The sequence below is a fragment of the Ovis canadensis genome, chromosome 3, assembly GCF_042477335.2.
Source record: "Ovis canadensis isolate MfBH-ARS-UI-01 breed Bighorn chromosome 3, ARS-UI_OviCan_v2, whole genome shotgun sequence".
NCBI lineage: Eukaryota > Metazoa > Chordata > Mammalia > Artiodactyla > Bovidae > Ovis > Ovis canadensis.
In genome coordinates, this window is record NC_091247.1 from 43,785,166 (window position 1) to 43,802,911 (window position 17,746).

Below are 17,746 nucleotides of genomic sequence, written 5' to 3' on the forward strand. Positions count from 1 at the left end.
AAGATCATGACATCTGGTCCCATCACTTCATGGCTAATAGATGCGGAAATAACGGAAACACAGTGACAGACTTTATTTTGGGGGCTCCAAAATCACGGCAGATGGTGACTGCAGCCATGAAATGAAAAGACGCTTGCTTCTTGAAAGAAAAGCTATGATCAACCTAGACAATATATTAAAAAGCAGAGACATTACTTTACCAACCAAAGTCCATCTAGTCAAAGCTATGGTTTTCCAGTAGTTATGTAAGGATGTGAGAGTTGGACTATAAAGAAAGCTGAGGGCTGAAGAATTGATGCTTTTGAACTGTGGTGTTGAAGACTCTTGAGAGTCCCTTGGACTGCAAGGAGATCCAACCAGTCCATCCTAAAGGAAATCAGTCCTGAATATTCATTGGAAGGACTGATGCTGAAGCTGAAACTCCAATACTTTGACCACCATATGAAGAAATGATTCATTTGAAAAGACCCTGATTCTGGGAAAGATCAAACACGGGAGGAGAAAGGGGACCACAGAGGATGGGATGGTTGGATGGCATCACTGACTCAATGGATATGAGTCTGAATAAGCTCCGGGAGTTCTGATGGACAGAGGAGCCTGGCGTGCTGCAATCCATGGGGTCACAGAGTCGGACACGACTGAGCAACTGACCTAAACTGATGGCACTGCAACTAAGTTCTGGTCAATGGGTCAGAATTAGAAATACTGTCTATACCTTATGGAAAGTGTCCTTAGCAGAAAGGAGTATGCGCTTCTCCCATGATGGCTGGAATGCAGACTTGGCAGCTGAACCCCCAACAGAATACTTGGACCCTAAGAGCGACCATGTGTTGAGAATCACAGGACAGGATGCTTAGAGTTTCCATTTCGGATGAGCTTATGAAGCCTCTTTACTATCCCCAGACTGTTTTCTGATGTTGTACATGCAAGAGAAATAAACTCCTAATGTTGAAGCCACCATTACCATTTCCCACCAACTCTGTCATTGAATGTAAGACAGCATTATTTTATATATCACTAAGAAAAAGAAACTGCTGCCAATTAAATAGCTACCCCATCTAACTGTATGACACACTCCAATTTCAGAGAAGTTGAAATGTGACGAAAGTATGAGTCTTATTATATGCAGTATTTTTGGTTTTTGTTACTCACAGCCAAGCCTAATCCTGATTCAAGAAACATGAGGGAGCAAAAAGACAAGTTCTAAATAAAGAGCATGACAACCATGTAGAGGGAAGAACAAGTCTCTCTATAAAAGAATGACTCACAAAATAGTAGTGACACATGACTCAATTTAGGGAAGTTTCTCCTATAACTTTGTAGTTTGACTTGAATTAACTGGTATGGCTGTTTGGATTTGGCCATCAAGTAAGACGAGACTCTAGGGCATGAGTGTGCTGGTTTTAAGATGTGGAAGACACAAGGTATGTTAGTCGCTCAGTCGTGTCTGAGTCTTCGTGACTCCATGATCGATAGCCTACCAGGCTCCTCTTTGTAGCCATCTGTGGGATTTCCCAGGCAAGAATACAGGAGTGGGATGCCATCCCCTTCTCCAGGGGATCTTCCCAATCCAGGGATTGAAGCCAAGTCTCCTGCACTGCAAGAATCCAGATTCTTTACCGTCTGAGCCAAGGCTAAATCGGTCTTCACTGTGTGTGACTTGGCTTTTAGGGTCTCTGACTCCTTGGTTTCTTCTCCCCACCTCTGCAGGGTCCTTCTGGCTGACTTTGAGAAGGACAAATGGGCAGCTGCTCTGAGAAGCAGCTGAAGATCAAGACAAACTTGCAGCCAATAAGCTCTCCGGTTGCTGAGATTTGTGTGGAGATGTGCAAGGCTTTTCCTGCACCAGCCCTGCTCGTTATTGCTTTCCGGTGTAATTCAGGCCTTGATCTGGTGCAAAGCTGAGCTGAAATGCTGAAAAATGGAAAGCTGAAAAGCCAAGACTTTTGGTCCTCAGGACTAGACCCCTGACCTTAACCTATGACAACCAAGTGTTAATGTACCTGTTGTGACTAAAACATCAAAGGCCAATATGACACACGGAAGGGAAGTGTGGCTTACTGAAAAGTTGAGTTTAGACCAATGATTTACATTAAAGCAGGGGCACTTTCTTGAGAAATGTCCAGTTGATCACTTTTAAATTATAGCACAGTAACTTAAGTGATCCTGTTTCCTGTGACTGCTTCTTGAATCTACTGGGACTACAGGGGCCTTTATAGATTTTGTGAGCTATGCTCTATCATTTATTGATGGTTTCCTCATGTGATAAATGTTTTACAGTTATATTATTTAATACATTAACCCCACAGGTAGGTGGTATCATTCCCATTTTTAAAGATAGTAGAACTATGGCTCAGAGAAGTTGATTAACTTTCTCATGGTATCACAGCTAATAAATAGGCTCTGAACTTAGGCTGATGAAGGCTACCATTATACTTTAGTTGTAATGGACTGTATAAGCAGCCCTTCAGCTTCAATTTACTGAAACAAGTAAAAGTCTGCTGAGGAATACTTTTATCCTTCCATTCAGAAGGTCCACTGGGCACTGATAACTTGTGATTATTCTGAAGGAAAGCTTTCTCTGAAAAAAACGATGGGGGAAATGGCAGGAGATGGACGGGATAAGCATCGTTGCTTCAGGCCTTACTTAAATTACACTCCAGCAACTGTTGCAATGGCCCGTGTAATAACCTGGCAACACAGGAATCTCTGTCAATGACAGAGGTACAGAAGAGTTCCAATGGAACATTCCCGTAGCCGATGAGGTGGACTACTGTTGGGCTGATTGCCTGCTTCTAATGAAATTGGTTATGTGACTTTGCTAAAGCAACACCTAACCTAGTAACAATATTTTAAAAGTGCTTTTAAGAAATTTTCTGCTCACCTTAGTTTCATACATATTATTTTCTTAGGAAGAAAAAAAATTCCCTATATATCCCTATTTAACTTCACCAATTCTGACAAAGATACATTATAATGAATCATGGAAATTTCTTGTATGATCTCACGTTCTACATAAAAACAGTTTAGCTATTTAAAGGGTTGTTTGACTTCCCTGGCAGCTCAGACGGAAAGCGTCTGTCTACAATGTGGGAGACCTGGGTTCGATCCCTGGGTTGGGAAGTTCCCTGGAGAAGGAAATGGGAACCCACTCCAGTACTCTTGCCTAGAAAATCCCATGGACGGAGGAGCCTGGTGTCCATGGGGTCGCAAAGAGCTGGACACGACTGAGTGACTTCACTTTCACTTCAAATTCTTATGGGTGAGAATCTAATTCTTCTTGGTTTTAATAAAGTGAAACCCTACCAAATGATTTTCTCTGGATTGAAACACATCAATATGAAATAAAACTTAATGTCCAAATTCATTACATTTTCCCTCAGATACCAAAGTACAGACACCAGGCTAAATTTCTTTTAAATTATTTTATTTTTGTGTAAGCTAAAAGGAAATTTACACACTGAAATCTCAAAAGACCTTAGGCATGCGCATTAACCTTGTTAGAGGTTCTTCTACATGTCTTTCTTTTTTCCATAGGAATTTCCCCAAACATTTAAAACCCATAGTTTTTACTGTATATACAGCCTAAACCATAGCAATCTATGATTATGTCATTTTACACTGTGCAAAATCCTCAAAAAATAGTGGTACAATAGAACAACAAAAAAAAATCAGTAACAAGTAAATTTCATTGTAAGACATTCATGTAATTTGGTCCTTCTCCAAACCAAACTGATTTAAAACAGACACAATCTCTTTAAACCCCTTCAATCAAGTTCTGACAATGATCCATACCCTATAACAAAAGACCAATCAATGCAAGTACCTTGCAAAAGGTCAAACAGCAATAGGCCAGATTGAAAAGATTAAAAAAGAGCACAAAAATGGTAACAAAAGCCAGACCTGAAACAAACCCACCACACATAAAATTAAAAAAAAAAATTGAACAGGGACTTGAAGCTTATTTATGATAGCAAAAGTAATTCAATATACAATATGAAAAATTAATGCGACATTCAATGAAATCTGAAAAGGCTGAAGGGGATTTCATAGACAGTGGAGATTTGGGTTTTTAATTTTCATTTTTTATTTCAAAAGTTGTGTAAGAAGGACACCACCAGTGTATTTCACAAAGACATAAATGTATACACCCCAGCAACACAAAAAGAATAAATCTTCAAAAATGTTCACCCCCGATTATTTACATTTGTTTCTAATATAAATTTATGACTTCAGTATGTAAATAAATATACATTACTATGTATACCTTTCTAGTGCGGCTTACCAACAAATCAGCTGAACTTTAAATTTTTTCTTTTTTAATTAGAGCAGGTATGCTTTTGATGGTAGGGAAGGGCTGGAGGGAAGGAAAAGCAATTGAAACTGTCCAGTTCACATCTGTTATCCATCTGCCTTCTCTTGGGAGCTTGTGGAAGGTGTCAAGGTGGTCGGGAACATCAACACCTTGGCATGCATGAACGTTAGGTCAGGAAGGCTGGCGATCACCTTGATGGCTTCTTCGCTCAGGTGCTCTTCTCTTTTAGGTTTCCTGTTGACAAATGAACAAACACAAGTGTCTTAAAGTGACTCTAGCTATAGGCCAAATGGGAGAAAATCCACTCTCAAAGCAGACAGTAACCTGTGGGGACCTGAGTATCTTCTCCTCCGCCAGTCCCTGAACCTTGTCATACCTTGGTGTTGAGTGCTTTCTGTGCCCGAGGTGAAATCTCTTCTGAAAACTCACACCGAATTTATGTATGTTCATTACAGTTAGACATGCCTAACTGTACCCGTGTAGAGCTCACAGCTCTACTTAAGGTTAGAAGAATCTACCCAGGCATACTTTTAAAATGCTACTAGGGACTTCCCTGGTTGCCCAGTGGTTAGGATTCAGAGCGTCCACTGCAGGGGGGCACAGGTTTGATCCTTGGCTGGGGAACTAACATCCCACATGCTGTGCAGCGCAGCCAAAAATAAAAAACAGTTACCAAACAGAAATATAATGCCTTAGTAAAACTCTGCCTGATTAGATTTCCCCCTCCCCACTGAATAAAGTATGTCTGGCACAAGCCCTCATTAAGTAATTTTCACCTCAGGCTTTCTTCAACCCCAAAGGGGAATTCCAGGACAGAAAGCCCTCAGCTCAAAAACACCCAGCCTCTGCCCTACTGGGATACAGATGGTTGGTCAAAAGCCTGCAGCACTAGGGCCAGCTGCTGAGGCCGAGAATGCACCCAGGCAGGAAGGACTCAGGGAGAGGGGAGTCTCGAAATCTGATGGGTCCTGTAGATGAAATGCCCCTAGTATAAGAAATGAGCAGTGTGGGACCCAGGACAGAAAGGAAGAGCTCCTGCTGACCTGGGTGCTTCAGTGAGCTACAGAAAAGGCCAACCGAGTCTCAACTGTGGCTAACATTGAGCACAGGACTGTAATTCAACCTTTATTTTCTCTAGGATGTTAAATACACTGAAAGAATAGCTGCAGTCATAATGATATTAATTTTAGATCAAAGTTCATTTAAAATTGTTGACTCTACAAGGCTCAATTCTCTTTATGGTACTCTACTAGGTGCAACAGAAGTTATTTCTTCCACCTAAAATTTTTCTTTGTCCTCTTCCCTGGTGGCTCAGACGGTAAAGTATCTGCCTACAATGCGGGAGGCCAGGGTTTGATCCCTGGGTTGGGAAGATACCCTGGAGAAGGAAATTGCAACCCACTCCAGTACTCTTGCCTGGAAAATCCCATGGACAGAGGAGCCTGGTAGGCTACAGTCCATGGGGTTGCGAAGAGTCGGACACGACTGAGTGACTTCACTTTAGGATGTGGTGAAGGAAGTCAGGAGATGAAACAAGAAAGGAAAGATGGATGCAGGCCTTTACTTAATACCTGCACTTTTATGTTGTAATCACATTTGAGTTCAGGCTGAAATAAAAATATTTTACAGAACAACTGAAAAAAAACAAACATCAGACTTTTAGGACTGAAGTCCTCCAATATGAAGTTCAGCTTCAGGCACACTGAAACCATCAGCAGATCAATCTCAGTTCTAGGATTTCTCAGAAGAACAGAATAACACTCCAAAATTTTTCTGATTAACGTCTACATTTTTAATGGCACTTAAATCACAGAAAAACTATGAAGTGGCTGGGAAACTGACTATCTGCATTATTCCAAAATAAAACCAGAGAGGCCGGTGCACTTTTTCGTCTCAGAGTGAACAGCTAGAAAGCTCCATGGGAAAGGGCAGCCTCTCACCAGCAGTCGGTCTCAGAGTCACTCACGGTAGGGTCAAAATGACATTGTGTCTTCCGATGTGACATAGCACCTGTGAGGTCTTCTAGCCAAAATGTTTACCGGAATTCCTCAAACCTCTAGATAGAATATCCAGTTGATAGGAAATAAGGGAAATTGAGAAACGTTTGAAAACTACTTGAAGGAAGCAAATGGACAAATCCAGAGGTTGGGACATTCTGTAGGACACACGGAGTGACCTTTTCAACCAGCGAGTGTTGTTACACTGAGAAGCCAACAGAAGGGATGGGGGTAGATACACTAGGTCAGAAGTCCTAGACTAGATACTGATCTGGAGAAAGCAGAGAGAAAGGATACTGTTGGGAATTTGAATACATACAGCCTGAGTGTTAGATGAAACGAAAATTTACTGAAATCGGTGGAGACCACTGACTGCAAGAGTAGGCTCAATTTGTATAGACTATAAAATCTCATTTTTGGTTAAAACAACAACTATATGTGTATATTTGCAAAAATAAAGATCTGAAAGAACTGAACTAGGGAGTTATAGTGATATGACTGGTGAGAATGTGATACTTTAATTAAAAATATTTTGTCTGTATTTTCTTTCTATGCTTACTGCTTTTGTAAAGATAAAAAGTTATTAAAAACAGTAACAAGTAAAATCACACCTAAATGCACCTTCTCATTTGTGGAGTGCAGTTGGGGTGTGGGGAAGGAGAGCAAAGAAGTTTTCACCCAAGGAATGGTTGGTAAAGATTATTCTAGAGTTTCTACCAACTGCCTTCTTTCAGAGGCACTACTTGAAGGCTAGCTGAAGTTGGATTTAAAAATAAGTGAAAGTTTACATAGTTTACATATTTTGTGCATTTATTTGTAGTCACTAAGGAACTGATGTGCTCTAGTTTTCTTACAATATAAGAAAGAAGAAAATGCTTGAGAATTTGAAAATAAAATGTTACATCATGGCCTTTCCCCAAGAGGCAAAGGCAATGACCTATTTTTGATTTATACTCTCCCAAGTTAAGATTTATCCTTTTGGCCAATGCAATACAATTAAGGGTCTAGAAATAAACCCATACAATTATGGTTACACTGATTTTCAAGAGAGAAACTGGGAAAGATCCGTCTTTTCCACAACTATCGCTGGTAGAACTACATGTCCATGGGCAAAAGAATGAACTTGGATCCCTACCTTACATCATATTCAAAAATTAATTCAAAATGGATCAAAGAACTAAATGTAGGAGTTAAAATTATGAAACACTTACAAGAAGAGTTAGCACAACACTTCCTGACCTTGAAGTAGGCAATGATTTCTTAGATATGGCATCTAAGGTACAAGCAATGAAATACACATATGTGTATGTATATAAATATATATACAGAACTTCATCAAATTAAGAAACTTTTGTGTTTCACAGGACAAAAACCAAGGAAGTGAAAAAACAGCCTACAGAATGAGATAAAACATTTGCAAATCATATCTGATAAAGGTCAAGTATCCAGAAGAATTCTTACAACAACAAAAATTTCCTTAAAGAAGAGACGCAACTATTCAATAAGCACCTGAAAAAATGCTCAATTTCACTGGCCATCAGGGAAATGTGAATCAAAATGACAATGAGATGTCACTTCATACCCATTGGGATGGTTATAACCAAAAAGTCGGACAATAACAAGCCTTGTGAGAATGTAGAGACATTGGAACTCGCAAACATTATTAGTGGGAATGTAAAATGGGGCCACCACTTTGGAAAACAGTTTGGTAGTTCTTCAAAACATTAAGTGTAGCATAACCATGTAACACTGCAGTTCCACCCACAAGAAAACTGAAAGCATTTGTCCATACAAAAACTTGTACATGAATGTTCATGGCAGCATTAGTTATAACAATCAAAAAGTGAACACAACTCAAATGTACATTAATTGATTAATGGATAAGCAAAACGTGGTACAGCCATACAATGGGATACTAGGCAGCCATAAAATGCAATGGAAAGTACCAAAATACGCAATGATATGGCTAGCTTGAAAATATTATGCTAAGTGAAAGAAGTCAGACACAAAAGGCTATATAATGTATTATTCCATTAGTATGAAATAACCAGAATATGAAAATCCATAGACATAGAAGGCAGATTAATGCTGCCAGGAGCTAGAAAAAGGAGAATATAGGGAGTGACTGCTAATGGGTATGGGGTTTCTTTTAGGAATGATACAAATGTTCTGGAATTAGATGGTGGTAAGATGGTTGCACAGTGACAGACTATTTTCTTGGGCTCCAAAATCACTGCAGATGGTGACTGGAGCCATGAAATTAAAAGATGCTTGCTCTTTGGAAGAAAAGCTATGACAAACCTAGACAACGTATTAAAAACCAGAGATATTACTTTGCCGACAGTCCGTCTAGTCAAAGCTATGGTTTTTCCAGGAGTCATGTATGGATGTGAGAGTTGGACCATAAAGAAGGGTGAGCACTGAAGAATTGATGCTTTTGAACTATGGCACTGGAGAGTCCCCTGGACTACATACAAGGATATCAAACCAGTCAATCCTAAAGGAAATCAATCCTGAATATTCACTGGAGGGACTGATGCTGAGGCTAAAGCTCCAATACTTTGGCCACCTAATGTGAAGAGTCGACTCACTGGAAAAGACCTTGATGCTGGGAAAGACTGAAGTTGGGAGGAGAAGGGGATGACAGAGGACGGGATGGTTGGATGGCATTACCGACTCAACGGACACGAGTTTGAGCAAACTCTGCGAGATGGTGAAGGACAGGAAAGCCTGGCATGTGCAGTCCATGGGGTTGCAAAGAGTTGGACACGACTGAGCAACTCAACAACAACAATGGTCGCACAACCTTGCAAATACATTAAAAGCTACTGAATCGTATACTTGAGAAGGGTGAATTTCCTGGTATGTGAATATATGTCAATTAAAAGGTAAAAAAAAAAAAAGTATGCCTTTTGGCAACTAGTCCTTTGGCTTATGTAAGCTTCAGCTAAAAGTCTGTGGCTATTAACTAGCTGCTACACACTGATTAAGATTAGGAAGTAATTTTTCTCTGTATTAGAAAAGGTAAGCTAGAAGATGGAACTATTTTAAAACTGAGAACTTGCATTTCTTTAAAAAGTCAGTCACTTTCACACCTTATGCTTAGAAAGAGAAGAGCACATGCATTTTCTCTTACATATGCAAAGGCATTTGGAGAAGAGTATGGAATGTTGCTTGCTATATGGCAAATTTCTTCTACCTAGACCACTGTTTCTTAACCCTTCCTCACACTGCAGTTCCTCAATGCTTTTTCACTGTGTCTTCTGTGTACTGACAAAAGCCAAGATTTTGCTGGGGTATACACTTCAATTTTTTTTTTAAATCAAAAACAAAAAATGAAACAAAACATAAAAATAACAAAGACACTTAAAAAGTTCTGTTGAAACTATGTCACCACTCTCTCTCTTCCCTCTGAGATTCACTCATGGGGACATTTTACAGTATTACCTTCTAATTATAAGACCTGTGAATATCTGCACTTCTCACCATTTTCAAATAGTTAATTCCTCAAAACAGAAAATTCAAAGGTGGCAACTTGTTTTCCTTTCAATTTATTGTGTTTTAAATGTGAAGCTGGACAGTTACGACACTAACCCCCAGATGCACACTATAGTTTCAGTTCATCTCATAACAGTACAGAATAAGAGAAAAAAATGGAAATAACTTCAAGTTATTTAAGTTGGAAGAGTGCCTTAGTGTACAGAATGTTTCAAGGGTGAGTTGAAGTTAGGAGAGCAAGCAAGTTAACTATGTGGCTTAGAGCTCCTCCTAATGGCACAAACAATGAATTCTCACCACAGAGACTTTCAACATTACTACAGTTCACTCAGTGAGACTGCAGAGGAAAAAGGTGAGGAAACACAAGGACTGCCCTTAGAAAAGGCTGCACAAGAAGCAGCAGGAGAAAGCCCAAATGATAAAAAGAGCATCACTTGTTTGCTTGTTTTTAAAGTCACTAGCCTCTAGTTAACATATATAGAAAAAAATGGATGAGAAATTTGCATAAGAACAACATTAAGTTGAAAATACAATTTATTTGGAAAGAGAAAAAATTAGAAAGCAAGCAAAAAATCCACACTAGCTTGACAGGAGGCTTAACTGTGCCAGGTAATATTATCACAAAGAAATGGGTGACAAGAATGAGGGAGAGAATCTGTGGCTAAGCAAGAATGAGCAGACTACAAACCCATTCCTGGGAAGAGTTCAGGGCAGCCTTGCTTACAAAACATATAATAATGGATTTTCTTAATTATGAACATTAAGTGTATTAATAATAATAGCGATTGAATGGAAACTTCAGCACACGATACAGTTTAAAAGGCCATGTGAAAATTCAAGCCAAAGTTTTAAGACAGGTAAGCATTTATTATTCACAAAGAAAAAAGTTAAGTTTTTAAATGGATGTTTTTCTACAGAAGAACAGGTTTAAAAGATAAATTGGAATTTGACATGTGAATGGAATGTATTTAGCCAGGAGAAAGCCAGGAGAAAGCACTATAACATCTCTGCCTAACTGGGCAAAGGTAAATATTTCCACTTTTTGTTTTTCTTTGGCTACACCATGCAGCATGTGGGATCTTAACTCCTCAAACAGGGACTGAACCCGTACCCCCACCTTGGAAGCGTGAAGTCTTAACTACTGGACTGCAAGAAGGGTCCCAATATTTTTATTTTAAAATGTTGATGAATCACAGATTTGGGACAGCAGAGTTGGTATCCCAATCAACACTGGTATCTGCTCTTGCAGTAGAGATTACCTTCATAACCATTCCTTTATAATGATTACCTTCTTATTAGAAACTGCCTTATTTTATGGTTAACATGCCAAAGCAGTGGGTTATTCCAGAGCTTAATTATGTAAAACTAAAGGTTTTTTGAATCCTACACACAAGCCCACATGAGATTCCTGGTATCTGAGAAAACTGCTTTTCTAAAGGTCATGAACCTAAGGGGATCCCAGAAGGCTTGTTAAAAAACAAGGCTTCAGGACCTAAATCAAAGGTGCCACACTTCAGCAAATATTCCGAAAACAAAACAATGGCTGTGCCCTTCTCTCTTAGCCTGGAGGTGAAAGGATTAGCTTACATGACTTTGGGATTATCAAACTGGGACCCCAGAGATGATCATCTCAGTAGTTAGGAAAGAAAAGGGGGAGAGTTCTGCAGTGGTTTTATGGTCTCAATTCTTTAATCAGACTCTTCTTTTGTTACAAAGTTGGGTACAGGCATAGGGAAAGAGAAAAAGACCACATCTGTCAGCCCTTTCCAGTCTCTCATGAAATAGCTCTGCTCTAGTAAATTCATAATTAAACATAACTTGATACTATTTTCTAGAATTGGGCATCCATTGCATTTATATAAATGTAAAGTGAATTTTAATATAATATATTGAAATACTGCCAACTTATATGCTTTCCCATCTGGGCTACTTTGTTCAAACACAGAATTCAAAATTAGGGTATAATGAACACTAGCTTTTACCTGGTAGATGTGCTTGTCTTCTCTACTGTGGACATGAGTCTTGCAAATGCATCAGTCACTTTGAGGCTTGAGGTGGAGATTTCCAGCTTAGAAGTTGTTAATTCATACAACTCTGGATCCACACCTTACAGTATAAAATGATAGTCAGTGATGGTGCGCTGCAATGGCTTACTCAATTAGCCACAATCCAAGATGCAAAAGGCAATTATTCTGTAAACATCTGAGTCTTTTTTTAAGTACAACACATCTTTGGAACACTAACACTGTATTTATTTTTTAAATTATAAATTCCACTTTTCAGAGTTTTTATAAAGTAGGAATATACTTTTAAAACTCCACTTTGGTATAAATACAGCTTTAATTAATCTAACATTTATGTAGCAGATATCATTCAAATACTTCTAAAAAAAACTGTCTGCTATAGCAAACTCCCTAAATAGTGGATTAGTCTGTGATGCAAAAGTTAACTATGTTTTACAAATAGAATGCACAATGATTTGTTACACAATATGACACCTCAATTTTTAAATGGACTGATTTAACCTCAGTTTTCGAACTTCTATTTTCCCTTATCTCCATGACCATTTTTCCTCCATATTTTCACTCATCCCCCCAAATTTGGACGTTAATGTAAAGTCCCACATACACTAAATGATTTGGTTAATTTAAATACATTTTGACTATCTGAGGACATGAAATATTATCCAAAGAATTAAATTATTACTAAAGAAAAGTTATATACCACAATGTTCTTCTTTAGGTAAGAAGAAGGGAGGTAAAATATTTTCAGAAAAAGTGAATAAAAGCGCTACTTTTGAACAAAATGAAAATCATTCACAGCTGAATCTAGTGGCTAACAGTTCAAATATCTTCTTGGAAAAATTCAAAATGAAGCTGAGTTCATTAGGATTAGGTTTATTGTAAAAGTCTAGTAAAATCCTTTCCATCCGACTTCCTTAAAATACACATACATATTTTAAAACTTCCGTGAATATCACTTTATGTAAAATATGATGACTACAAAAAAACAAGTAACAAGTATTTTCAACTCATGCTAAGCTTAGGAAAATAAAGACAATCAGACACAAATTTTTAAATTCTACCCTTTCTTTGGTTTCAGCAAATTCAGTAGTTTTGAATAGAAAAGCAGATTTTAAGTACAAATGTCCTATAGTTTCATCAATCTCTACTTATTATTTATTTAAAAAGTCTTAAGATCAGCAGATAAAATTATATATAAAAGAGTCATATATTAATGCTCACAAGTTTTCTCCTTTTAGGGTATTTCAAGGTTAAGAAGAAAATCAGGAACTGCTTTCTATGAACCAACTTTGTAGCTAACTAGCAGATATAAACAGATCTCAGATGTTTACAGAAATTATACCAGCAAAAGCGGCTTTCACAGTTACCATGTCCAACAAGGGAGGAAGGCTATAGAAAATGTTGACTCTCCCAAGTTCTTAACAGTTCATTAAGGTACAGTTTCAAAATATAATTTTAAACCCCCTTTCTTTGTATTTCTATAATAAGTATAAATATGCAGCTAAAATGCAAAAATTTATAGATGCTTGTAAAGCAGGACCAGATGAATACAAAGCACCTCCTTCCTCTACTGTGAAAGGTTCTATTCCAAGTAACCACAAAATTTAGGTAGATGGTGAATGCATAATGCAGAATAAACAACTGCAATCTGACTGGCAACAGGAAAGTGCTAGTGAAAATTTAGTTGGGTTTGTAAAATACTGGCCACTTGGCTGTCAAACAGGAAAGTGGGAGATTGAAAAAAAAAACAACAAAACAAAATGCGAATCAACCTCCCCCAGCTCTCCAAAACCATTATCACCGAAAAAAGTACTAGGGCTATATTTTATATTTTTCAAAAACAAGATAACTACACAAAAAACTGGAGAGTAAATTTTTTTAATGGAAAAGATTCTTTTTTTTTTAAACAGAACCTTAATGAGGCATAGTTCAGTTACAGAAATAAAGCTAGCCAACCAAGTTCTATGCCAACCTCCTAAGTCTCAAACACAAAATAAATAACTGCAAGCTAAGACAAAATGACTTTCCCAGAAACAAGTCAGAAAAAGTGCAAGCAAGTGGTGAAATGGAATACTCAGGAAAGTGTTTACACCTACAGCTTGATGGAAGTTTTAACAAAACCCAGTAGCAATAAAACAAGTCAAAGCATACTTATAGTAATCAGGTTCACACAGAGGCCTAGAGCATATCGATGGACAAAAATATTTAAGAGGTTCCGAAGAAAGGATCGCAATCGACCATGCTAATTTCATTTCCATTACAGCTCTAAACCTCGGAAACTGCTTGCTCTTCTCCAAGCCGTGTATGTATACTGAACCTGGTTATCAAGTCATTTCTGTACTTCTTTATTTGGTCAGATTATTTGTGCTCTTATGGATGATTTTTAACTGAGTTTGAAATGTAACCAAAAGTTAAATTTAAACCAGGTTTTTAGGCATCCAAAAATAGTGACCTCATTTAAGTTATCATACAGTTCATGACAAAACAAAGCTGAGAGCAAATTAAAAATAGGAGTTTGGTTGGTGATGGACAGGGAGGCCTGGTGTGCTGCGGTTCATGGGGTTGCAAAGAGTTGGACACGACTGAGCGACTGAATTGAACTGACTTCATTCTTGGGATTACAGTAATAAGGAAACTGATACACAAGTTTTTTGGTTCCCCCACCCCCCCATTAAGTATTAAAAACTACTCATCCAGGTCATTCCACAGCTCACATGTATCTAGATGTAATTTAAATAGTGAAATACCATATTGAAGTTAAAACCAGACACAGATTAGTTTCTTATATGCTTATAAAATCTTGGAAACAATGAAAATGATAACCAGGGGATTAGATTAGAGGAATCCAGTCATTCTACAAAACAGCCTTGGAACATCCTTATAATACAACCATATTTCCATAACCAGACTTGGAGATGGGCATCCTGAGTCCCAGCCTCACCCTTAGCTGATTGTTCTCTTAGCCTCCCCCATTTCCCATTATAGCTCCTGAACTGCTAGAAGTGGGTGGCAGGGTTATCTAGTTGAATAGAACAAAACCAGCAAATTCTCAGGAACCAGGCTGGCTATCTACCTGATCCCAGTAGGGACTCAGAGGGACCCTCACTAGGCATTCTGGGCATCATCATCTACAGGGCACTGTAACAGCCATCTGGTGATCAAAAGGTGTGACTACCAGAGCACAAGTAGGGATGACAGAGAGTCATTAAAATCATATTAAATAAAATATAAACATAAAAATGCCATTATATTTTAATTTTTTATTCAGTTAGAAAATGACAAAGTACATTAGTCCTTGGGTCAATGAACTGAACTTTTGCCAGGCTGAACATTAACAGGCACTCCAATAAGTTTTAGTTTCTAGCTTTTAGTATCTCACAGCAATTATTTTCTACTATCACCCTTAACATTTTTTTTTTCCCCTCCATGGAAAACTAACAGTAAGCTTTCTATTCAAGAGCTACATAAAAACAGTAATAATTCTATGTGGGACTATATAACTAAGTGCTAGACTCCAACATTTTGGAACCTAATTATACATTTAGCAGCATTAATAAATACTAATTGAATGCTAGAATCTGTAAAGGTTCTATTATCACAGACACTATAATGTCACTGTGTACTAAAATATTCTTATATATCTAAATTTGTATTTTTTTCAAATGGCTTTGTAGAATATGCTTTAAAAAATAAGCATATAAAAGATCACATTTTCTATTTACAGGGAAAAAAAAAACACCCTGCCTTTAACTGTGTAAAAGACATTAGGGCTGTTTTATATCTAGAAACTACTTTCAGCTCTGACTATTACATTCTAACAAATCTTTCCTTAAAATACATTTCTCATATAAGTCACTTGTTATAGTCAGATACTAGAAAATAACAGTAGATAGATGAAAGAAAAGTATTAGAAAGACATTACAGAGAATACAATCTATTTGTTTCCTTGTTTATAGGAAAGTCAAGTGATGTGGTCATGCTTTTAGTAAATATACTAGAATTGTGGTTTTAACACTCTGCTGACCTGGGATTGTGGTGCTGCTGCTAGAGCTACTGTCATCCACGGGCCCAAAGAAATCAAGGTTCAGAAGAGTGGAACCTCCACTAGCTTGAAATTCAGTGACCGTGTTGGTAGGCAGCCACACAGAAGGTAAGCCAAGGGAGGAGGGGTTATGTGTAAAAAGGGGTAAGACACACACTTGAACATGCAGGTTATAATTAGTAGTCATTACACATTTTAAAATCAACATTAAAACAATGTGTACAGTATTCGTTTTTCATTGCTAAGGACATTTCTAAAGTAACAGTTTAATTCAATGTACATTTTCTCATGTACAATGTAAATAATTTAACACTTAGTAAGGTTTTAGTTAGGAGTTCAGTTCTTTCAATCGAAACTTGAAGCCATACCAGAAAGACCAAGGGGGAAAGTGTACCCGTTAAAGGGAAACAATACTTTAATCTCAACCCAACATTAAATCACTGTATATGCCCAAATCAATCTTTTATGTTAGTAGTGTTGGTTTCTAATGAATGATTTTAAAAGTGACAAAGTTGTCGGTTTCAGGACACGCACCAATACATTAACTTAGTTTAAAATAAAATAAGGTAACAGAAATGTCATAACTGCCCTACCCTGATGTGCAACCACAAGCTGTACTGTTCCCCTTTAACTCTGAAACAGTAATCAGAAATAGTATACATTTTTAAAGAAGTTGTTAATAAAAAGCACGATGATTTGACTGAATAGGACACCAGACAACAGCAAAAGGTGCATCCAGGCTTTCCTTCAGTGCTGTTATTCAATTGGATGCTTTCCAGATACCCTAGGATCCCCTACTCTAAGGCAGAGCTGATAGGAGTAACAGGTGTTTCAGACCATGGCTCAAACAACTTACGAAGTATAAGGACCAAGAATAATTCTACTTTAGAGTCCGATTAAAACTTGTGATATCAACACACAGGAAATCTAGTATTTTGTGTTATTAAAAGACCCCACCTTATTAGAATAAGTTAATCCTTTCTCAGGATTTTCTTTTAAAGCCATAGGAGAAACCAATTATTTCTGGAACTACCTACTAGTATTTTGAGCAAAGTTTTAGAAAAGGAGCATGAAAATCATTCATTTTTCATTTGCATACAAGTGCTCTATAAAATATGATTAAGTCTGAAAACTACTTTGAGTCAATAAATATGGATCTATTTGCACATTGTTTTTGGTTAAATAATTGTGCTTTGTGCTTTAAAGCAGCCTCTAGACACAAGACTTGGCATCCAAGAAAATTCCATAAACTAAAACTACAGAAAAAAAATTCAAATAAATTGGTCCACCTAAAATGTTATTTAAACTACCTAGATATTTGTGAGAAATAAAGAAGCTTATCTTTGACTTAAGATAAAAAGAAACTCAAATTTTATCTGGTTACTACTACTTATATATGGACATTAATAATGTTAATAATAGTAACGGCTGGTTTCTTGAGCAATTACTATTCAGAAAGAAAGCCTGAATTTCCAAAGATAAGAAGTTATGTTCAAACAAAAATGGAAATCAGCAGAGAGAAGTCTGTCTGAACTTTGTAGCTTTCTTAACTCTAGCTCTGGCGCTAGAGGCTCTACGGAGAGACGTACCATCTAAAGGGTTAGTAAGGCCACTGCTACTCCAGTCAAACTGGACGGGTGGTAGAGACTCCTAGAGTTGAAAACCAAAAAATCAAAATTAATCAGTATAGGTTGTAGCAACATAAAGAATCCTTAAAAACAGAACAAAACACTATTATAGCAAGATCATTAGGCAATAAAATACCTAAAGACAAAGCTGGGATAATTTACAATTTCAGAAGGTTATCTACAAATATTAACACAAACTGAAATTGCAAAATTTATAAGCAGTACAGCTTGTTGACTGTACT

General features: G+C 37.5%; 1 protein-coding gene across 7 annotated transcripts in view; it reads right to left on the minus strand.

Moving 5' to 3' along the window:
* Window positions 1-3,410: 3,410 nt before the first annotated feature.
* AFTPH (aftiphilin) overlaps window positions 3,411-17,746 on the minus strand; it is a 71,754-nt gene continuing 57,418 nt past the window's right edge. For 3 of the 7 annotated variants that reach the window (XM_069583023.1, XM_069583024.1, XM_069583025.1), the window contains 3 exons: window positions 17,466-17,526; window positions 11,793-11,916; window positions 3,411-4,549 (listed from right to left, as the gene is read on the minus strand). In XM_069583023.1, the coding sequence (XP_069439124.1) occupies window positions 4,402-4,549; window positions 11,793-11,916; window positions 17,466-17,526 (333 nt within the window). In that variant the 3' untranslated portion in view covers window positions 3,411-4,401. Of the gene's footprint in view, window positions 4,550-11,792; window positions 11,917-15,858; window positions 15,943-17,465; window positions 17,527-17,746 lie in introns of all 7 variants that reach the window. The other 4 variants (XM_069583021.1, XM_069583022.1, XR_011255633.1 and 1 more) reach the window with 2 other exon arrangements.